The following is a 22,829-nucleotide window of genomic DNA, read 5'->3' as shown; positions in this document are numbered from 1 at the left end:
ACTGGCAGCTCTGGCCGGGCTGCTCTTGGTTGCGCTCGGTTCCCAGAACCCTCCACTCGCAAGGGCCTCGTCTCTTCCTAGTAGTTTCTCTCGCACTGACGGTAGGAAGCGAGTCCGTGCAGCCCAAGCCCCACCCCCAGCCCAGCGGCTGCGAGCCTAGAGCCGGCCACCCGCGCACCCCGCGTGCGCTCTCCGTCCCACCCGTCCCTCCTGCTCTGCCCAAGCCAGAAGGACAGAGGCCTCTGCCGGTTCACCCAGGCCGCAGGGGGGCCGCTGTGCCCGCCAGAAGACGCCGGGAGCATCACAGCCGCCTCCCCCGGAAGAGCCCACAGCCTTCTCTGATCCCCCGTGGGCTCCCCTCCCTCCCAAGGCCGTGGTCACGCTGGGTATGCAGTACCTTCCGAGGATGAACTTCTCTTTCTGTTTTTTAAGTGCCTACACAAGTTACAGACCTCTGGGACCCGCCAGAGAGTCGGCCTGTGCCCTGCCTTTGGCCCTTGGGGTGGGTGGCCACGGTGGCGGCCCCTCACCAGGGTCCCCGGGTTCTGCAGGCAGAACAACTGCAAGGGCGAGCACGCGGGCTCTGTCGCTCTTCCCTGTGCTGCTGCTTCACGGGTGTTTCTGCGGACGGGGTCCTGGTCCTGGTCCCAGAGACTGTGTAGGAGCCTGCTTAGCGAAGTCCACAGCTGCCGAGCGAGCAAGCGGGAGAGCGAGACAGCCTCGGAGCAGAAGCCCGGGTGTGTCTGACAGCCGCCAGAAGGTGCGTCCAGACCCAACAGGCAAAGAGTCAATCAGAGCTATAAACAGGATGATGCATTTGCCGTCATCGGTCACTGTAACCCTGGCTGCCTGTCCTCGTCCTCTCTTCCTGGATTTGAGGGATCAGGGTGTCTGCCCACAAGGGCCCAGAAAGGCCGTCATCGGTAGGGGGTGAAACAAGATCAGAAGTGCATCTTTGAAAACGAGTGTGAGATTATTTGTTTGCTTTTTTAAAGTACTTTAAGTCTGACCTAAACTCGGGGCCTTGATCACGTGGTGGGCGGATGAGGAGGGCTCTTCTGTGGCCGCACTGTTGACACCGTGGCACCCAGCAGCGCTCGGATGATTGGCTGGTGCGTTAGAAGGGTTTTGCAGAATGGGAACAATCCATACCCAGGCACTTTATTTTCATCATGAATCCAGCATTTTTGTTCGGACAGTGGAGTAACCCATACACTGGGCATTCCCATTTAGCACGTACGGCGTTTGCCAGAGGGACTGAGCTGGGTGGCGAAGGGGGGCGGTGGATGGAAGCGACGGCGGTGGGGGTGGGGGGGGCGAGCACCGTCGTGGAGGTGGCCTGTGAGGCTGCCGTGGAGCTGCTGCCCCCGTGAGCCGAGCCCCGAGCAGACCCTCGGCGCTCCAGGCGCTGGGTCACAGGTTCCACGGCGCTTGTCAGCTCCCCGGGTTGTAGTTGAAAAGAGTGTAAGCGAGGTTGGCGCGAGGCTGAACTGGGGAGAGAGGAGAGGGGAGGGGAGGAGAGGTGGGTTTCTCTCCGCTCACCTGGACCATGGGCGCCGGGCACTGGGGGATGGTTCCCGCCGCGGAACCCCATGCGGCTCCGTCTCCCTGGGCTCCGTCTCCCTGGGCGTCCGTCGTAGGGTGGGAAAGTCGTAGGGTGGGAAAGCGAGTTGACGGGGGTCATTTGATCAGATGCCAGGGATGCCTCGGGACTGCCGGGAAGTCTTTAGCATCCACCAAATACTGGGGTACCTGCGACCGGCTGAGTGGGGCCCCTGCGGGCAGGCGGGGGAGGGGGCAGGGGGGTTCGGGGCAGAGCGTCCCCCCTGCCTTCGCCGTCGTGTCTTAGTCTTCGTGTTTCCCTTTGGTGTCTCCGGGTCTCTGTCCCCATCTTGTGCACCATGTGTCCCTGAGGGGAGTCACACCTGTGTCTGAGTCTGCTGTAAGGTGTTCAGTCTACCTCAAGGGGTCATCATGGTCAACTCTGTCCCATAGCAATCCTTCCGGCGTCGCCACACACACTGGAATGTATATCTGCCCCGGCCCCAGCCCGCCTTCCTGTCAGTAACCTCCTGACCCCATCTTTTCCTCCATCACCACAAACTCCTAGTGCAAATTGGATGCTGCTTTAAATGTGAAAACACTTGTTCAAAAGCTATAAAACCTGAATGAAAGCTAAAGCTGAATTTATAAGCCTTGTTGCATATGAGCCAAAAGTGCAAAAAGCTCTATATAATGAACTAACCTGCCACTCGTATAAATATAAATATATATAAGTATATTAAAATCAGACTGTTCTACAAAATTGTGTATTTGTATTTTTGTGTACGTACAATTTTCTGCTAAGCAGAAGGAGGATGTAGTATAGGATGCTGTGAGAAGAGATTTGGTTTAATCCTATTTCTTTGTTACTTATTTTTGTTAACATCAGACGCCTGTCTTCGTCTTACGTGTAATGACACTGTTGGAAAGCTGCAGTATCTCTCTTCCTTAGGGGCAGAGTCCTGAGAGAAGGGAGTGTGGGGCGGAGAGGGTTGTCCCGGCCACCGGACACGGGGCAGCGGCCCGGGCTGCCCGGGAGCCACTCGAGGCCCTAAGGCGGGGCTGAGGGAGGGCGCAGGGGAGCAAAAATCCCGTTGCTAGACATCAGCTTCCAAACAGACTGTCAGATCTAACGCAGATGCCCCACCAGCCACTGGGAGGGGACGCGGGACCTCTCGGAAGTGAGGGGCAGGGCCTCTCACCTCTGGGCCAGAAGGCCGCCCGGAAAGCAGCAGGGGCTACGCCTGGCGGTGCTGCCCCGCTCACCGGCCCTGCCCTGGGCTCCCCGCCCCTCTTCCCAGTAGTCGCTGCCTTTTTCAGATCAGGTTACAAAACGCCTCCCCTCTGCCGAGCTGCTGGCACTTCATCCCCCAGGCCTCCAGCCCCAGTTAACCTGGAGGGTCTCAGACCCCACCTTCCCGGTGCTAACACCCAAGAGGGGGTGGCGTGGCCGCCAGCAATGGCCAGAAACCGCCCATCGGACAGGCCGGGCCGGAGGACAAGCTCCGCGTGTCCAGGACAGCCGGCCCTCCCACCACAGAGGCGTCCAGAGGCCCCGGCCTGGGCCTGCCCCTACTGCCCACCCACCTCTCAGCCCCGAGACAGCCCCTCGCGACGTGAACCTTCTCTAGGGAGAGCGATACTGCACCTTCACCTGTGGGACTCATATTTATAACAGTGTGTAATGACTGTAGCAAACAGCCCTTGTTTCTAGATGTAAATGGTCAAAGAAACAAGTGCTCTATCGTATTGATTAAAATAGTTCCAATGAGTCCTGTATCATTGTATCTCCTATTCTGGATTAGTGCCTTTTGGACAGTAGACTGTTCTGTAATTAAAATGTAGTATACTGCTTTTTTGTACAGTTTTGTTTTAATAAAACTTTTTTTTAATTTGTGTTTATTTTAGTATTGTACCTATTAGAGAATAAAATGTATAACTGAATGAAGACTGGTTGGATTTCTTTGAGTAAGAACAGTCATTTGGGAAGTGCCCTGCCACTTCTGTTCTGAACATCTGTCCCTTCGTGCTTTGAAAACGGACTGGTGCCCCAGAGACCCGAGGACACTTGAAAGGGTTTAAGGGGGCAATCAAGCACTTCCTGGTTGAGGGAACGTCAGCCGTGAGTCCAGCCCCTTCTCCTCCAGCCTGTGCTCCCTTCGTGTCTGCCCTGAATCCCCCAGGAGAAGCCATCTCTTCGCGTAGCTTCCCCGCCTGTGGTCCCCTCACTATAGGCACCATCCTCCCACATCCTAAAACCACTGGGATGCTGGAAGCTTCTCTTCCACAAGGACCACAGCCTTGGACTTTGCTGAGCCGTGAACTCCCACCTCAGGCCATGCCCCGAGCACCTCATTTTCCTAGAAGAGCCATCTTTCCTGGGGCTTCACCTTTAGCAGTAAAAAAAAAAACAACATGAAAAAAAGCTGAAGCTTTGTAATTTGTGTTTTCTCTAAGGCGTCCAATGGTCGGGAGCCAATTCTTGAGCAGGACTGAAGGATCGGGTGCCCAAGCTCCCCTCTCACCCGACAGGCTCGGATAGGTTTAACGACCCCTTCTCAGGAAGACGCAGTCTGTTTTCTCATTATGCATAACTAGAAAAGACTCTGCAAAACTTTAAGCTGGCCTCAAACCCTAAGTTGCCAAAGTAGACGGGCGGGTTTTCGGGGGATGGGGATGCCGAGGACCATCCCCACCCTATGCCCCTCTACTGAGGCCAAAACTGCTCCTTCTGGTTCTGTCCTTCAGGCCCCACCTGCCCCCAGAGCACCCCTCCCCCCCGCCTCGTCTCCGAGTCCTCCAAACACACTTGCCTGGAGGTAACCTCCTCAACCCCTGAAGCTCTGGGGCCCCTCTTGTGGGCACCACGCTCTAGGTTCTGCGACCATGGGACTTGTCCAGCGACACCAGGCCTGGTGCAGGACGGCGCACACACGTTCCGAGGGACCCAGTAGCGAGAGAGTGAACGAACTAAACGTGACATACCCACTAGCGCCCATTTTGGGGTCTGAGCAACCGTGAAAACCCCACAGCCTCATGCAAAGGAGATCTCATTGAGTTGCAAGACAGTAAGTAGCGGCTCAAAAAATAAGATTTACCCTAGGAGCTAAATCAATCTGAGACTCTTGCCTCAGAGCTGGATAGCTCCTGGCTGCCAAATTTCTGTCATTATTCGGCAGTGCTTATCTCTGAGAACAAGTCTCAGGCACTTAGGAATACAAACAAGTCCCGCCAAGACGTGCTCTGACTGGTGGCCACCTCTAATCAGCCCTCCCCGTGGCTGCAGCCCTACGTTTGCAAGTACCTTTTATAGCAGGCGCAGGCGGAGTGATTCACCAATGCAGGGCCACCAGCGTCCTCGCGGGTGTGGGCTGGGCTCCTGGACCACGAGCAGGACCCTGCAGGCCATCTCGGGAGGCCTGCTTCTCTCCCTGGCGCCGGTTCGAGCCCACGCTGGGCTACAGCTGGGTGCCACGTCCTCAGGATGTTGGCCTCAGGGGCAAGCAGGGCCCAACAAATGCTGCCATCGGGCTTCACAGCCTGTGGGGACTGGACCCGCCGGTGTCCACAGCCATAATCCTCCTCCCCAAAACATCTCGTTGCAGAACCTTCGAGGGTCCACTCACCTGCGCAGCAGTGGAAAGAAGTCCTCTGCTCCCCAGACGCGGCGTCTGACATGGGGCCCAGCATGCAGGTCAAGGTGCACAGTGGAGCTGAGGCGTGAGAGCTGGGACACCCCTGTTCCAGAGAAGCGGTCTCCCGGCTGGGTAGCCCAGAAGCTCCGATTACCTTGAATGTAAGGCCATCAAAGACTTTGTTGGTCCTTGGCTCCTGAAAAAGATCTCAACCCACTGGCCGCGGAACCAAATCACAAAGAGCGCTGGGCTGTGGAGGTGTGCTCAGGGGACCCGCTGCTGCCCTGAACCTCTCTCTTCTAGTCTCAGCCCTGAAAAGCCCCGCCCTGATCACTCGGAACCAGGTCACAGCTGCCTGTGGGACAGCCTGGAATGAGCCCAAACACCCCTGCCTCAGGGTCGGGGAGAGGAAGGCAAGCAGACGACCAGACGCAGGCCGGAGACCAAATGGTTTTATTTAGAGGCTGTTGGTCACGTGACGGAAAGGCGTATACGGTACAAAATTACAGAGGTTTAGTTCATTATACAGTACAAATCATTAAGTCTTTACAATTCATTACAGAGTCTTTGGATTTTTCTTAACTCCCATTTCATGTGTAGCAAATCAATACAGTCTCCCAAACAAAATCACTCCTTTATGTGAACCCGTCATATTTACAGAACTCCACGCACAGAGCTGCTCCAAGACTCTCCCAGCACGATTAGTCAGCAGCACGCAGAAGGCATGAAGGATTCCTCCGAGAGAAGGGTGCACATGGGGACAATGGGGGCAGTGGAGTCAAGGGTCTCAGGCCGCACAACCCATCCCGGAGAGATGTCTGTCCATCTGAGGAGCGACAGACAGACAGGCGGGGCGGTGATCCTGGGAGCTGGCGGCGTGTGAGAGCAGGCAGGCCTCGGGCAAGTGTGGCTCATCGTAGCCGAGAAAATATGCACCCGTGGCCGCCTGGTCAGTTTCACAGACGGGGAACTTTAATCCAGGAGGAGGAAGTAACGGGGGCTGGGGGGGCGTGAGGGTCTGAACACCTCCTAGGCCTTTCCGGCTCTCCAAGGGGCCCGCTCACAGCTCACCAAGCACAGGGGCCTGACCCGCTGGCCGGCCACCCCAGCCCCCCGCCAGGTTCTCTCGCCCTCCTGCTCCCTCCGGCCAGGCCGGGCATGGGGGACAGCCCCCCGCACTGCCCCCCGCAGTCCTCTGGGGTCCGGGCCAGTGACCGTGTGTGTACAGAGCAGGAGGCAGAAGCCAGGAGGGCTCCCACCCGGCCTTGACCTGTCCTCGCGCGGCTGGGAGCCACAGACGGACGGTCCCTCCCGAGCGCCACGCAGCCGCCGCTCCTGCTGTCTTACTAAATCCCGGAACCTGACCTGCTGGGAACCGCATCAGGGATCCTAATGCTGACATTTATTGAAAATTAGGTCTGTGTGTTAGTAAGGCGAGGACAGAAGACGCAGGGAAGGGGGAGTCCCTCCTCCCTCCACCCTCCGCCCTCCGCCCAATAACTCAGGGTGCGGGGACTGCCCGGCTCCTGGCTTTAGGGACCGCAGCTCTTCCATTCACAAGCTAACACGAGTCTGCACCAAGGAGCCGGGCGGGCTTCCTTCACCACCCGGGAGCAGGACGGTCCCCCCGCCCCGAGCCGCCCAGGAAGCCGGCGGCAGCGAGAGAGAGGCCGAGAGCGTCCCGGGAGCCCCCGCTCCACCCACCAACACAGCGGCCCAAAGGGATGTGCGGGCCATGGAGCCAGAGGGCGGGGGTCGGGACTGCCAGCCCCGTACCCCTGCGAGGACCCAGCACGGCCCCCACGCCCTGCTCTGCTCTTCCAGGGGCCGCCTCACTGCCCTCCAGGGTCCCGGGCCAACCAGGGCCCAGAGCTGGGTCAGGAGAGCCAGGCCAGCAGCTGCCTTCTGCCAGCAGTGCTGACAGATGAGGATGCCCAGGGCGGCCCGCGTGTTGCTCTCTGGCCGCGGGAGGAGCTCACCAGGAACGCCGACGGGACGACGTGGCCTCTCTAATGCCACCAGCACAGGCCCAAACCCGATTCATTCTGAGAAAACCCCAGGCAAGCTGGGAGCTACAGACTCGAGAGCAGCGACAGTGCTTTCCTCCCAGGAGAAAGCACCACTTCTGCACACAACGGGCTCTGGCCACTGCCCCCAGTCCCGGCAACACAAGGTCAAGGGCTCTAAGGAAACGCTGCTTCCCTGGGGGCAGAGATGCTGGGCAGGGCTGGTGGGACACTCTCAGGCAGGCGGAACTGGGGACGTCTGAAAAGCAGGCCCCGGGAGGAGGCGGAGGGGAGGCCGGGAGAAGGGGAAGGGCGCCTGAGGCCTCTCCAGACACCAGGGCTCCTCCTGGCCCCCCGCGAGCTCCGGCCAAAAACCTGCTCAGGGCAGTGACTCGGCTGTCATCTCTTCCACTTCAACTCAACTGACGACAAAAAGAGCCCAACCCTTCACATCCCCCGACTGACCGTCCCGAGCCCGTTCTGCGAGGTTGCGACGCCCGTCACAGGGCAGATGGGCCCCAGCAAGTACTTGGCTCCGTAAATGAGGGTCACAAACACCCAAACCACCCATTTCTATGGCGTCTTCTCTCCAATGCGCCGGGTGCGGACTTTCTGCCCCCGGGCAGGTCACCTGAGGCTCTGGGAGCGAGAGCCGCCCTCCCAGGGAGCGGTGGTGCTGGCATCCACGGAGGAGAACCTCGCACTGAAAACAGGCCTGAAGGAGAGCTTCCTTCCGTGCGGGCAAGGAGCTTCCGCAGAAGAGCTGGCACAGAGTTGGGAGCGCTTAATTCAGGGACACGGCCGGCAGGTGTCCCTCGGAAAGCCAGCTGAGGACACGAGGGAGTACAAGTGGTGGCCCGCCACAGACCTGGGGCACCAGGTCACTGGGCCACCACCCTGGTAATACCAGAGGCACCGGTGGAGAAAGGGCTCTGGACCAGGGCTGTCCTGGCGGGGCCAGGCGATGCTCTGGGATGATTCACGCCGTCCCCAGCGCCATCCGGGCCGGCCTGGCCTGTGGCTCTGCGAGGCTCCCAGGGATAAACCCCGCCGGCAGCGGGGTGGGCAGCTCTCCCTCCGCCTGCCAGGCTGCAGCCCCAGGCTGGGCGGGCCTCAGGGCACAGAACCGCCACAAAGCTGAGCTGGTCTAAGGACCCTCCCAGAACCAAAACAGCACCAAGGCCACGATGCCTCTGACCGACTTTGTCACTGACCACAGAAGCACAACAGAATTCTCCAAGTTTTCACTGTCAGCTTAGAGTAAGGCCACTTGTGTTTCTGCGATAAAGGACACGAGGAGGAGCAGCGTCCTCCGGGAAGCCCGCCCGAGGCAGGAGGCTGGCAGCTCCCGAGCGGCCACAGAGGCTGGCGACGCAAGGCAGGCCCTGGGCACTCACACCGGGAGGATGATTGTGGCTCGCGAACAATTTCGGATTTTGAAAAAATAAATATAATAAATATATTCCAAGAACTCTGTTAAGGGAATAAATGGCAAAGAGAAAAAACTTCCTGGGTATAAAGACCCTAAAACATCCACAAAGAAAGCTCTAAGAAACCCCGTGGAAAGGAAGAGGGAAAGGCGGGAGGGGGCAGGCCCAGGGCCCCAGGCACTTGACGTGGGGAGGGGTGCTGGGGGCTACGCGGGTGCGAGGCGCCTCCGCGGGAGGAAAAGGCACGAGTAACGATTATGCTTTAAATTAAGAGGTTAACGGGGTCACCAGCACAGAAAAAAGAGCCACAGCGGCCGCAGTCGGGGCGGCCCCAGGCCCAGGAAGACGGCGGAACCCCGCTCTCCACAATCCGGGACCACGCTGGGCTCCTAGAACCTTCCACCCGCGGCCCCGCTGCGACGCCGCCTCACTCTCTGGGGAGAGGGAGAAACAGGGAGAGGTCACCAGCCCCGCGACGGGCAGAAAGCATTCCCGGCCTGTCCCCACGGAGAGGGGCTGGAGGGCCCGCCCGGGGCTGTTCCCGCAAAGGCTCGGAGGGGCCCCGCGCCCTCTGTCCGTCGCCCAGGAAGGACAGGAGGCGGCCACCCCGCCGCTCAGCTGGCCCAGGACTTGCGGTTCTCCGGGTTCCCGGGGGCGCCCTCGGCCTTGGCCAGCGCCGCCGTCAGCGAGGCCAGGTTGGTGGCGGAGCCAGAGAGCGCGCCGCTCCTGCGGGACTCGGGGGCGCCTTGCGGCCGGAGCCCCGCGCTGCGCCGCCGCCCCGCGCACACCGCCCTGCGCACGCGGCCCGGCCTCACCAGCAGCCCGTAGCCGGGGTTGCACTTGAAGTACTGCTTCCCGCCGATGGAGCCGTCGTTCTTACCTGCGGGAAGGAAGGAAGGAAGGAAGACGTGGAGGTGTCTCCCCGGCCCGTGGGACCCCCGTGCGCCCAAGCCCGCGCAGCCGGTCCCCGTTGAAGGAGCGGGGCCGGGGCAGTGCCTCCCGAGCAGCAGCAGAGGTGGTCGCTGCGGACACATCCTGGTGGCCTCCGGCACGGCCAGGGCCTGTCACTTCTGACGCCCACGTGCCACCAAGGCAGAGCCCGCCCGCTCGCCCCGCCCTCGGCACCAACCGCTGTCAGTCTGGACAGTCAAGATGCAAACCTAGGATGGATGTCGTGAGTGGAACGATTATTTTCCCTAAATCTATTAGGTGGAAACTGGCAAATTACCAAACTGTAGCTAGTGAGAGGTCATGCCTGGTGTGTCAAGATGGGAGAAGATGTCTCCTTGGTAAAAGCAAACAAAAAATGCTTTAAGGTGAAGGACAGCACTGGGCGGGGGGGGGGGGGGGGGGGGAAGGTGGGAGCTGATCCCTAAGTGTCCACAGCCCACGGTGATGGGTTGCTGGGGAACGTGATCTCTGCAGCAAAGCAATCATGAGTTGTCCACACTCACGGCCTGCACCCTGCAGCCTGCCTCCTCCCTTCCTCCCTCTCAAACAGGCCCACCCGCCACCAGCTCCTCTCAAGGGCACCAGGAGCCACTCGGTCCACCTCTCGACATACCTCACAGGTGACCTGTCGCTCTCCCCTCCTGCCTCCCCCTCGAAGGCGGGGGCCTGTGTGTGGCCCTGCCCTGTCCCTTGGAGGCTCGCCCGCCCAGCCTGCCCTCCGAGAGCCCTGATGCCTCTTAGCTGCGTGTCCAGCCCGAGGCGGCCCTCTGACTGCCCTTCTCTACCGGGCACCCACCCCGCACGCCCAGTGCCCCCTCCTGCCGGAACTCTGCTTCCTCGGGAGCACGCGCTCTCCCTGCTCTCCTCACGGCACTCACTACTATCACACTTTGTTTGTTTACTAGGCAGTTCTCTTCCCTCTAAAACGTAAGTCCGGGGAAACCAGAACTTCGTTTTGCTCACCAAGGTGTCCTCGAAATCCAGGACAGGGACTGGAACACAGTAGGTGCTTAGTATTTATTTGCTGGATGAATTCGTCTGTTCGCTAATCCCCCTTTAATTCTTGAGGCTCAATTACAGATCGAAATGTCTTTCCCAATTCCCCTTTGCATTTCAGCAGAAATGGAGTTTAAAAAATATTCCAGCCTGTGCTGCACTAGTCTTCTACCTCTTCCATTTTATGACATTCTTGGCCAAAATTATCTTTAAAGACAGTGATTTCACAGCTGAGCCTAGGGGCTGAGAGACAGTCACTGGGGCCTGGGGTTCACTGAGCCCCCTCCCCCAGCCCTCACTCTGCTGGACCAAAGGGCACCTCCTCGACGCCCTCCCCCCTGCTCCTCACTGGCGACACCCAGCAGGCCACACAAGCTCTGCTAAAGCCCATGTCCACAGCCTCCAAGCCTCAGCTCAGGGAGCGGCTGCCCCACCCTGGGACACGCTGCTGGGAGGGAGAAAGGCAATCAGGCCGGCCGAGCTCAGCGTGCTAGACACAGAGTGAACTCCCCACCGTATCTCCTCAAGAGAAATGAGTGTGTCCACACAAAAACGTACACACGAGTATTCCCCGCAGCCTTACTCACAACGGCCAAAAAGTGGAAGCTACCCAAACGTCCATCAACTGCCAAGTGGATGAACAACGTGTGGAAAATCCCTACAGTGGGACAGTATTGGCCGTAGAAAGGAATGAAGTGCTGACACAGACCACAACTGGCTAAGCCTGGGAAACTCGGGAAGTGAAATAAGCCAGTCACGAGAGGCCGGGTATTTATGGCTCCATTTATGTGAAAGTCCAGATTAGGACCTTTCATATCAATTTAGACAAAAAGTAGATTAATGGTCACCTGGGGCTTGGGGAGGGTAGTGTCTTGCTAATTGATATGTGGCTTCTTTTTGGGGTGATAAACCCATTCTAATCTTTTTTTTTTTTTTATTACACTATACTAAGTGTGCTTTATTTATTTATTTATGGCTGTGCTGGATCTTCGTTTCTGTGCGAGGGCCTTCCCTAGTTGCGGCAAGTGGGGGCCACTCTTCATCATGATGCGCGGGCCTCTCACCATCGCGGCCTCTCCCGCTGCGGAGCACAGGCTCCAGACGCGCAGGCTCAGCAATTGTGGCTCACGGGCCCATTTGCTTCGCGGCATGTGGGAATCCTCCCAGACCAGGGCTCGAACCCGCGTCCCCTGGAATGGCAGGCAGACTCTCAACCACTGCGCCACCAGGGAAGCCCCCCATTCTAAAATTAGGTTGTACAACTCTGGAAATATACTAAGAACCACTGAATTGTACACTTTAAACAGGTGGATTTTTTGGTATGTAAATTGCATCACAATAAAGCTGTTTAAAAAAAAAAAAGAATCTGCAGGCCATTTGCTACAACCTGGATGAACCTACAGGGCATTATGCTAAGTGAACTAAGTCAGACAGAGAACGACAAATACTGTATGTTACCACTTACATGTGGAATCTAAAAAACAAAACAAATGAATGAATATAACAAAACAGAAGCAGACTCACAAATATAGAGAACAAACTAATGGTTACCAGTCAGAGAGAGGGAAAGCAGGAGGAGCAAGACAGAGGTAGGGGGTTAAGAGGTACAGACTACTATGTATAAAATAAATAGGCTACAAGGACATATTATACGGCACAGGGAATATAGCCAATGTTTTATAATAACTTTAAGTGGAGTGCAATCTATATAAATTTTGAATCACTATGTCGTGCACTGGAAGCTAAAATTGTAAATCAACTATACCTCAATTTAAAAAAAAAAAAACTGGGGGACTTCCCTGGTGGTGCAGTGGTTAAGAATCCGCCTGCCAATGCAGGTGACACGGGTTCGAGCCCTGGTCCGGGAAGATCCCACATGCCACGGAGCAACTAAGCCCGTGCGCCACAACTACTGAGCCTGAGCTCTAGAGCCCGCGAGCCACAACTACTGAGCCCATGCGCTGCAACTACTGAAGCCCGTGCGCCTAGAGCCCGTGCTCCGCAACAAGAGAAGCCACCGCAATGAGAAGCCCGCGCACCACAACGAAAAGTAGCCCCCGCTCGCCGCAACTAGAGAAAGGCCGTGCGTAGTAACGAAGACCGGACACGTGCAAAAATAAATTTAAAAGAATAAATAAATAAATAATTGGCAGGACAAAGTATGTATTTCCTTAAGCCCTGCCCTCAGTTTTTCTGAAATGATGATCTCTTGGCTTGGAGGCAGGCCATTCTATAAGGAGACTTGAGAGACTGGTGAGCCCACAAGGCTCTTCGATCATCTCGCCTTCTGTCCTCCCCCTGGGGGCCCAGGAGCCTTGGGGTGTCTTAGGAACACCTGAGGCATCTGAAGCTCCACATGGGCATTGGTTTTTGTAACCTGAGCAAGCACAGCAGACAGAGCTGCTGTGACAGTTGAAATGCAGACGCTTCTGTGACTTAAAAAAGAAAAATCAGGATTTAAATTCACTACCAAATCAACAGTAGCTTTCAATTAAGGTCTTTGGTTTCTGAGAAATTTCTGCAGATTGAAAATAAAAGCGAGAGAATCTGACTCTGAAAACGCTTAGGAAACTCCTATCTAGAGAAAATTGCTCATTTTGGAAAGGGGCGACCCAGGGGCTCAGAGACGTGAACGATGTGCCCAAGGGCACACAGCAGGCGCTGGGCAGTGCGGGGCAGGGCCGGCCCTTTTCTGCCAGACAACGGTGGGCACAGTGAGTCGCCCCGGCGACCCGGAACCTGTCCCAAAGCAGCAGCACTCACCTGTAGGTAAGTCTAGCTCCACTCCGACCCACGTGCCCTCCTGGAAGTCAGTGGGCCCCACGTATCTCACGACGCCCGTCTTGTTGGGGCCCACGGTCACATATTCTCCCTCTCTGAGCCACTCTGGGACCTCACTGGCTTCTTCAGAATCCGAGGAGACTTCCAACCTTACCGGGGCCTGTGCCCCAGCGCTGCCGTCGCCCGGGCCCCCTGAGGCCAGCGGGTCCTCCTCACTCCCCAAGGGGCCGCCGGGGTCCCCGCCGAGTATGCGTGTGAATGACTTCAGCTCCGAGGTCCGCACCTTCTGGATCCTGAAGGGAGGGGCCGGAGCGGGCGGCTGGCACCGGGGGTCAGCAGGCGGCGGCGGCCTGGAGACGTCGGGCCCTGGGCCGGCGGCCGGCTTCGCCTGGGGCTGGGGGCTCTCCGGCTTCTGGGGGGCGGCGGCAGGGTCACTCCTGCCCCGCCGGTCAGGCGCGGGGGGGCCTGCCGCCTCGTCCCGCTTCACCGCTGCAGCCCCGACGGGGGCCGCGGCCGCGCCGTCTCCCGGTGCCATCCGCTCCGCCGGGCCGGGCAGGGCGCGGGACGTGACGGGCGCGGCCGGGGGCTCGGGCTCGGGGGTGGCCGGGCCGGGGCCGGGCGGGGGCGACGCCGCAGCATCCAGGCCGGGGCCGCAGGCGTCCGACAGGGTGGCGCTGGAGACGCTGTGCGAGAAGTAGCCGCTGGACGCCTCGCTCAGGGGGCTGGGCGGCCCGTCCGCGCCCTCAGGGGCCGGGGAGGTGGGCGCGGGTCTCGGGGGCCCGTCGCAGGTCTTGGGCGAGGGGGCGGCCGGCGAGGCCACGGGCACGTCGGGGGCCCCGCGCAGCCCCGCGCTCTCTCGCTGAGCCTGGAGCAGGGAGGGGAGAGTTCAGAGTTAGGCGTCCGCTCCCCAAAGCCTGGAGGCCAATGCTGTTGTCAGCGGGGACATGACAGCTCCCACGGTGGGACAAGCGCAGCCGCGCAGCAGGGCGGACCCGGTTCCCACCTCAGTTCCCCTGTTCTCGTGCGACCTCCGCGAACCAGACACGCGGGCCGACAAGGCTCCGCGCTGGCGCTGCCCCAGCCGCGACTGAGGGCTAAGCTAGACGGCCACGGGTGCCCCTCATCGCCTCTCCTTGCCGTAAACTGCGGGTCGTAACGGCTGCCTGTGATGGCATGATTTCTAGTAAGAGTTCCATAGTTGGTCCTGGTCTTGTTTCCTGGCACAGAACTCCCAAAACCCTTGGGGTTTCCTAAGTGGTAATAACAATAAGGGCTTCTCCATACTCATAACGAGGCCATTTCAGCCACATCTGAGTTTGTTAAGGGGGTGACTTTTGGAAAGCCCCCAAGGAAGGGGGCTGGTTGCCAGAGGGAACAACCATGTGACTAGAGGATTGGAACTTTCCATCCCACCCCTGACCTCTGGGGAGCGGCTGAAGGCTGAACTGATCACCAATGGCCAGTGATTGAATCAACCATGCCTACACAATGAGGCCTCCGTAAAAACCCAGAAGGACAGGGTTTGGAGAGCTTCTGGGTTGGTGAACGCGTGGCGATCTGGGGAGGGCGCTGTGCCCAGAGAGGGCGTGGAAGCTCCCCACCCTTCCCCCACGCATCTCTCCCAGCTGGCTGTTCCTGTGTTACATCCTTTTATAATAAACAGATAATCTAGTAAGTAAAATGTTTCTCTGAGTTCTGTGAGTCACTCTAGCAAATTGATTCAACCTGAGGAAGGGGTCATGGGACCCTCTGATCTGGAGCACACTGGACTTGGCATCTGAAGTGGGGACAGTCTTGTGGGGCTGAGCCCTCAACCTGTGGCATCTGACACTGTCTCCAAGTAGATGGGGTCAGAAGCCGAGTTAACTGTAGGACACACAGCTGGTGTCCCAGAATCGCTTGGTGGTGGGAACCACGCATACGGGGCGGCCACCTCGGCGACGCGGTACAAGGCAGGCAGGCCAGGCCCTCACACAGAGCGTGGCACACGGCAGGCGCACACCTCCCAGCGCCTCCCACTTCCCTGCACTCGGGCTCAGGACTCCTGCCCCCGTGTGAACGGATCCCCCTGCCCAACACCGACTCCACGGGGAGACTGACAGCATCGCTGGAGGCCAGAAGAGCACTTTCCTCCTGCAAAACTGAAATGATGGTCTCACTGGAGGATCTGGAAGTGCCAGGGCACAGCTCCACCAGCTCGGGCGGGAGGCAACAACCCTGGGGCTTGCGGGCGGGGAGGCAGGGGGAAGAGGAGGAACAGAGGCTGCCTGCAGGCTGTGCCCTTCCTCCGAGAGGCCGTCTCTCAAGCTGCTGCTCAAGGCTGGTCCCATGTCATAGAGCAGGGCGTCTGGTCCCGGGGGACTCAGGCCGAGAAGCAGTCAGCCCGGCAAGCAGGGGCTGAGCGAGGCCAGAGCTACGCTGGCCTCTCCGCCTCACGTCACCGTGTCCGAGGGAGCCCGCAGAGACGCACAGAGCCCCATCTCCTGGGGAAGACGACAGTCGCGGCTCCGCCGAGCTCTGCGGTTCTGGGCGCACTCTAAGGTGTCTTGCTTTGATAACTTAAGCCATTGGGAGAAGGTGGCAGATTATCTTTGTATTCCCAGTGCACAATGACAGGGAACGGGAAACAGAGCGGGGAGTGGGTTGGGGGGCGAGAGGGGTGCTGCTCAGAAAAAGAAGTGTGTTTTCAATATTTACGGAAAGATTATTTGTATTACAAGAATGGCCATTTTCCATTTGAAATACAGGATTTATTTGAACTGGGAAACAGCTGAGATCTGTTAAGTCTCTTACAGTTACTTGGCTTAACTCAGCAATTTGATAAATCGTGCATTTTCACGTGAATTGTCATTTATATTCCTGTCTCCAGAGGCCCTCCTTCCCCCACAAGGCACACTCTCAGGGTACAAAATTAACAGCACCTCTTGAGATTAACAACCCATTTTTGTGATGGATCTCTGGGCTGCAAAATTTACTAAATCCAACAGATCAATAACTGTCGCCAGCATAAATACTCTAAAAGATTAGGCAATCTTTCAATCATTTTTTTTTTGCAACTTGTACATGTTTTATTTACTCTTTTCTATTTTAGTTTTAATATCACTGACTGGGCAGGGAAGAATACACAAACAAAATTACAGTAGTCTAGAATCTGAACAATAACTATGGCCCTTATATAGCCTGCGTTCCCCACTCTCCCAGGGTTCAACCCACCACTGCCGGATCTGCTGTCTGCTAAGGGCAGCTGGGCCCGTCCGGAGGAGGGGACAGTCCTGCAACAGTGCCTTAGAGCTCCTTGCTGTTACCCCATCAGCACTACTGAATCCTCTGATGTGGGCCAGAAAGTACTCGCTTTACAACATGGCCAGAGAGGCTAAAGGATTCACCCAAAGCCTCCGGTAAGTGAAAAGCCAGGGATCAGAGGTCACATCCACAGCGACAAGAAAAAGGTGACGGGAGGCGGCAGAAGGCGAGCCCGGATACCCCCGTTCTTTCCCGCTGACCGAGCGCAGCTCAGATCCTTCTGCTTCGGCGCTGCGGCAGCCGCTCCCACTCGACTGGAGTTGCTATGCGAATGAGAGCCTCCCTGCGTCTTTGGGTTACACTTTGCCCGAAAGCCTGGACGCGAGCGAGCCAGCGGGATGTGCAGCAAAGCTGCGCAGAGTGCACAAGGCAGCGCCCTTGCGTAAGGGGCTCCGTCTCATCCTGCCCCACCGGCCTTGGGACCCCAGTCCTGCCTCCGAGGAATAAGAAACCCGACTCACAGGGGGCTGGGGGGGTGGGGGGGGGTGTCACAGCTCTATCTTCAGTGAAATTCGTGAACACCAAGGATGGCCTGCATTGAAAAGGGCTGCTCAGAAAGTAGTAAATTCTTGAACGTCTAAATTTTCTTTCGAATTATTTGGCCTCTTTTCCTACTGTTTTAATAAATAAAATTTTCCTATGACGATACAGCATTTCCTAAGAGGATGAACACACAGTGGGAGAAAATAGATCTGCTATTCATAAGATCAGAAGTGCTGTTCATCTGTGGGAGATCATAAGAGACTATTTTCTCCCCAGCTTAGCATCAGTCTTGTCACGCTGATATCATGAATCAGAATGAAATGTAAAACTGAGAATTAAGTCAACACTTGGAATAAGGAGATTGTTCTGTTTATAGAAATCGCCTCTACCTAGCAGTGGGCTATTAAAGCCACAGACTACATTAGCAGTCAAGCACCTAACAGTTTAGCAATCATATGATTAACAAGTTGAAAACAGAAAAGTGTAGCAAGCAAAATACAGAGGGAGAAGACGGTGACCTATATTACAGTTAATTACCAAAACGGGGATGCTAAACTAAAAAACCACGGGTGTGGCCTCAACAGTCACAGTATCGGGGCCGCCCGCCGTATGTGGGGCAGCCGCCAGCAGAGGCGCCGCCAGGCCCGACTAACTCACCTCCAGCGTCCTGGGCGTCCCGGCATCCGGGAGGGCTGACTGCACCATGATTCGAGGCACGGGCTGAGTAAACAAGGGAACAGGTGGACACAGGGATCAGGGGAAGCAGAACAGAATAACCAGAGAAGCTTTCAACTGAACAGACAGGAGAGCTGTCAGGATGACCCACCCGAAGCGAACGTTTACAACTTGCAGGAATTCTAACAAGTCACTGCCTAGCAGGCCTGCCCGGGGCTGGGGTCGGGACGCTGCAGAGGGAACGTGAGAAGCCGGGAGCTCAGCCCGCCGCTCGTCCCCAGCTGGCAACACCACACACGTGCTGAAGACAGTAAGGTGTATGGTGTGCTCTCTCCGCTCTCGCGCGGCACACGTCAGCCAAGGGCTGCGTCTCTACACACAAGCGTTACAGGACTTCACTGGCCCGGGAAACTCCCGGTCGAGAGGATCACAGGCAGTGCCGTCACGGGAAGCAAGGGGGACGGAAGCCGGTGTGGCTGGAGCACGAGGCACAGCAGGACAGGGACGTGGGCAGAGGCTCTGGGGTCTGAACTGAAGCTCCCGGGCGACGGTAAGGACCCCTGCGACGCCTGGGCAGAGAGGGCGGGATGCGAAGAAGACCGACCTGCTGGTGGAGGGCAGGCTGGCTGGAGAAACAGTGCGAGAGTGAGGCGGGCAAATCACAGGCTCCAGCAACAGAGCAGGGGTGAGGTGACGAGAGCCTGAGTTAACGGGCACAAGTGACATCACAAGAACGGAGTAGGCTGCTTATGGACACATGGTTCAAGGAACATTTACAAAAAGAGAGAGCTAAAAAAAAAAAAAAAAAAGACAAAAACTAGGGGGCTTCCCTGGCGGTGCAGTGGTTAAGAACCTGCCTGCCAAGGCAGGGGACATGGGTTCGAGCCCTGGGAAGATCCCACATGCCACGGAGCAACTAAGCCCATGCGCCACAACTACTGAGCCTGTGCTCTAGAGCCCGCGAGCCACAACTACTGAGCACACAAGCCACAACTACTGAAGCCCACGCGCCTAGAGCCCGTGCTCTGCAACAAGAGAAGCCACCGCAATGAGAAGCCCGTGCACCGCAACAAAGAGTAGCCCCTGCTCACCACAACTATAGAAAGCCCACACGCAGCAATGAAGACCCAACGCAGCCAAAAATAAAGAAAAGCAAAAACAGAAACAAAAACAAGCCCTAGGATAAGGAAAACGGGCGTCAAAGGAGAGAGCTGGTAACCGTGAAGGAGTTGGTAGCTGCTGAGTCCACTACAGCAGGTGGGGAAGGGCACAGAGTAGACGCAGTCATCTCGAAGAAGCCCGGGGTCCACCACATCCGCCTTTATTCTCTCAACCAACGGCTGGCCCCTTCCCAGGCCTGCCTGCTCCGACGCACGAGTCTGGACCTCGCCTCAGAGAGCTGGGCTCTAAGAGGGCTCCGTCCTGGCAAAACGAACACCTCCCCGCAGTCCTGTCTCACAGAAGAGAGTCAAAATTGGGTGTTGGAGTTTGTTTCCACGCAGTTACGCATGTCTCTTCTCTTGCTGGCTCACTGATCTACTATCTAATCTAAGTTGCCCAGAGATCCCTCCAGGTCCCTTCCTCTGGCCCTGAGCACTCCAGGTCCTCCCAGGTCCCTGGTGCACCTGGGGGCCCGGGGGCCTCTGCTGTCACGACTTCCCGGATAGTCTGCAGGCACGAAGGCTGACGGCCGAAGTCTTGCTTCCTACTTGGCAGCCCAGACTCTTAATTGAAGGCAGAAAAGCCCGCCTGCAACAAGATGGCCCACTGAGGGGGGGTGTCGACCTGCTGTGTTCACACACCAAACAATCGCGTTTCAGCAAAGGTACCGCTACAACCAATTATGCCCTGGGACTGCCTTTGGGAGAAAACTGCTAGAAGGGATTAATTTTGTAGAGGTGAGGGACCAGCAACAGGATTGGAGCAAAGGCACAGAGGAGAGGCAATTAAATAGGAGATGGTAGGAGATCCAGCTAAACAGATGGGAGGACCCAGGGATAAAGGAAGAGAAGACGCACTCTACCCTGCAAACACTGGGGAGTTCCTCGGGGTTGAAGGCCAGGGAGAGTGAGGGTCAGAGGTGTGTTTAAGAGAGCCAGTGTGAGCAGGCAACAGAACAGAACGAGGGAGGACGCCCGCTGGCAGCAAAGCCACGGACCCCCGCCCCCGCCAGGCTCACCTCACTCCCTCCCACCCTACAGCATCTGCCCCCTGCTCCCCGCTCCCTTTCAGGGGTTCTCCATTTCAAGCACGTACCCTTCACCCTGTCTTACAGTCCTTCAGTGCATGGCCTACTACCTTTATTTTTATTTTCCCCATAGTGTCTGAAGTCCCCCACGAATGGAAAGGTGTTCAGAACATAATTCTCAGTAAGGGCAGAAAAAAGTTTGTTAAGCTGGAACTCCAAAATACTTACATTCTTCAGTTAGATCTTATTCAAAACCGACAAGATTGGCGTGAAACATTCTCCCTTAAGGCATAAAAACGTAAAAATCCCACCAAGAATGGAACTATAGCCACCCAGGATGAAAGATTTTCTAAGATTCTTGTCCTCCTGAACGGAGCATGGAAAAATAATTGACACTTTTCTTTATGATTCAGAGTGATTTTTAAAAATCCAGTAAATGTTTGGAAAAGTATCTGCTGAAATGAATTAAAGGGCCAGCTTGACTGGGACGCGATGCTGGAATCCAGTGGACCCACGGGGCTTCCTGGTGGGGCAGGGCCCCTGGCCGAGACTCTGTGGCTCCAGGCAACTAAGCGGAAGACTTCGAGTCTAGCCCTGACCATCACTCACTCTCAACAACCACCTCTTGATCAGGCAACAGATCTGCTCCATAGAGATGCCTGCCCAACCCCCAGCATTCAGATGACGTGAGAACCAGGACACTGGATGATTAGACACACCTGAAATGGCTGAAAACCGTGTCAACAATAAGGTCACATCAGGTCTGAGTGGGTCCTGAGTGCAACTTCACGTACTTTGACCGCACCCACTTCGCTTCACACACTGGTAACTTCGGGGTGTCCCCTCCGAGGGGTGCTAGGTAGCAGTGGTTGTCAAATACCAACTCTGGACAAGAGACGACCACAGGTAGATACTTCTCCAGCAAGGCACATGCTCAAGAGGGTAGGGGCACAGACATACAAGACTGGCTGCGTACCGGTTTCTATGGAAGCTAGGTGCTGGGTACCTAGGGATTCACTGTAATATTCACTCTACTTCTGTATATTTCAAATTTTCCCATAATACTGCCCTACATGATGAACTTAACTGGGGCTCTGCTTCAATGTATAAACTTAGCTCAACAAGGACTCAGGTCTCAGGCGTACAAGGCATTGCAATAGCGCTGTGGGAACACAAAGACCTGAAGAATACGGGCTCACTCTCAACAAGGCGGCAATCCAGTTTGGGGGAAGGACGGTATGCAAATAACAAAAACGTCAAGGAAAATGATAGCTATCAGAATGACAGTTTCAAAGGAGATTCTGTTCACCAGGCCTAGAACACCTCCATGAGGGTGATTTCACTTTGAGACAGGGCTTCAAGACGGAATGGCTTTTCCCACAGCTGAGGGACACCTCGAACACGGAGAGCGGCGTGACAAAGGCAGGCTACCCTTTGTGTCTGGCAGTGTTCCCTCCTCTCACTTCCCTGCCCAGGAAAAGCTACTCAACCTTCCAGGAGGTCTTGGGAGAGAGAGAATGATCTAGACTGACCAGTGCTGGGCAGAGGCAATGGAGGTTAGGGTATGTGGAGGAGGCCTTGTATGTAAATTTATGGTGGATTTTCACAGGCAATGAAGAACCACCAAAGGTACTGAATGAAGCGGCCATAAGAACTAGGCTTACAGAAGATTATCCCTAAATAGGGTAGAGAGAAAACTTGGAGAGATCAATTAAGCGGCTGCTTCAGTGGTTCAGCGGAGAGCCAATAATATAAAAGCCTGCACTTGGATGGTAAGAGGAAAAGGAAAGAGAAATGAAAATTTAGAGATATGAAGGAGACTCCTGAACACCTGGAAACACCTGGGGGGAGAGCGAAAGATGCTGCCCAGGAAGAAGGGACGACACGGCAAGGGTGACGGTGGCCTCAGCAGAAACAGCGTGCACACGCACCTGTGCCTGTGCACGATCATGGGGGGGAGGGGTGAGAGGCAGGGGGTACCAGCCTTCTGTATTTGGCCATGGCCTTTGGCGAATTTAGCAACCTTAGTAAGGGTACCAAAAATACCTACAAAGTGCACTGAAATCTTCAGTGTGTCATTTGTCCTTCACACGTAACAGCTCACATTTCCAAATGGTACTGCTTGCACTTTAATGCTCTTTTACATATCCCCCGCGCAGGCGGTTGCCTCCGATCTCAAGAGCTCAAAACACTGCAGATCATAAGTTCATTAATCCTTACGACACATCTGGTAACTATTAATAAAAATGACTGCAAAGTATTTTGCAGCTATAAATATTAAGAAGTCCCACGAGGCTCACGAATATAAGGATAATTATCTACATTTCACACTACAGAAACCAAGGCTCAGAGGCACTTACCTAACGGTTAAATGCATGCAGACTGCCCAGGGGGGTCAGTGACAGGGATGGAAAGGGACTGTGGCCTGGAGGCCAGCTGAACCTGCCATCGTGCTGTCCCGAGGGTGGCTCAAACCTAGCAGATGGGCAGGTGACAGGCAGAGGGTTGCTCCGAAGCATTTCGGGGAAAAGGTGATGGTCACACTTCTCATACCATACCTCGTCATTTACTAAACTCTGGCTTTCACATGCCACCTGAATGAAAACAGAGCAGACTGGCTCAGAATTTCATAACTAGGCATGAAAGCTAATTTGGAGACCTCCTTGCCCCAGAATAAAGTCTTAAGTCCTTGGCATGACTTGAAAGAACCTCACCTCTCACGAGGCTGCACTTCCCTCGCTCGGCATGCTAACCCACTCTGTGCTGAACACGCGGTCCTCGCGCTGTCCCTTCCCCTAGGGTATCACATTCCACCTGGTGAAGACCTAGTCATCTTTAA

The 22,829-nt window shown here is 56.3% G+C and overlaps 2 protein-coding genes across 6 annotated transcripts in view; both read right to left on the bottom strand.

Annotated features, from left to right (window-relative positions):
- Positions 1–233: 233 nt before the first annotated feature.
- LOC132367666 (uncharacterized) lies at positions 234–5,220 on the bottom strand. The gene is made up of 2 exons (XM_059926263.1): positions 4,847–5,220; positions 234–1,490 (listed from the first exon to the last, which is right to left on the bottom strand). The coding sequence occupies exons 1-2, from the start codon at positions 5,218–5,220 to the stop codon at positions 1,118–1,120; spliced, it is 747 nt and encodes a 248-aa protein (XP_059782246.1). The 3' UTR covers positions 234–1,117.
- A 393-nt stretch (positions 5,221–5,613) lies between these two features.
- The window catches only part of KIF13B (kinesin family member 13B), a 193,459-nt gene continuing 176,243 nt past the window's right edge, over positions 5,614–22,829 (bottom strand). For 2 of the 5 annotated variants that reach the window (XM_059926821.1, XM_059926823.1), the window contains exons 38-40: positions 17,785–17,847; positions 13,324–14,206; positions 5,614–9,493 (exon numbers count right to left, since the gene is read on the bottom strand). In XM_059926821.1, coding sequence (XP_059782804.1) covers positions 9,228–9,493; positions 13,324–14,206; positions 17,785–17,847 — 1,212 coding nt within the window. In that variant the 3' untranslated portion in view covers positions 5,614–9,227. Of the gene's footprint in view, positions 9,494–13,323; positions 14,207–17,784; positions 17,848–18,412; positions 18,592–19,022; positions 19,253–22,829 lie in introns of those variants that run through there. The other 3 variants (XM_059926822.1, XM_059926826.1, XM_059926824.1) reach the window with 3 other exon arrangements.

This window comes from Balaenoptera ricei, chromosome 6 (assembly GCF_028023285.1).
Source record: "Balaenoptera ricei isolate mBalRic1 chromosome 6, mBalRic1.hap2, whole genome shotgun sequence".
Classification (NCBI taxonomy): Eukaryota; Metazoa; Chordata; class Mammalia; order Artiodactyla; family Balaenopteridae; genus Balaenoptera; species Balaenoptera ricei.
This window is presented reverse-complemented; position numbering and strand designations above follow the sequence as displayed.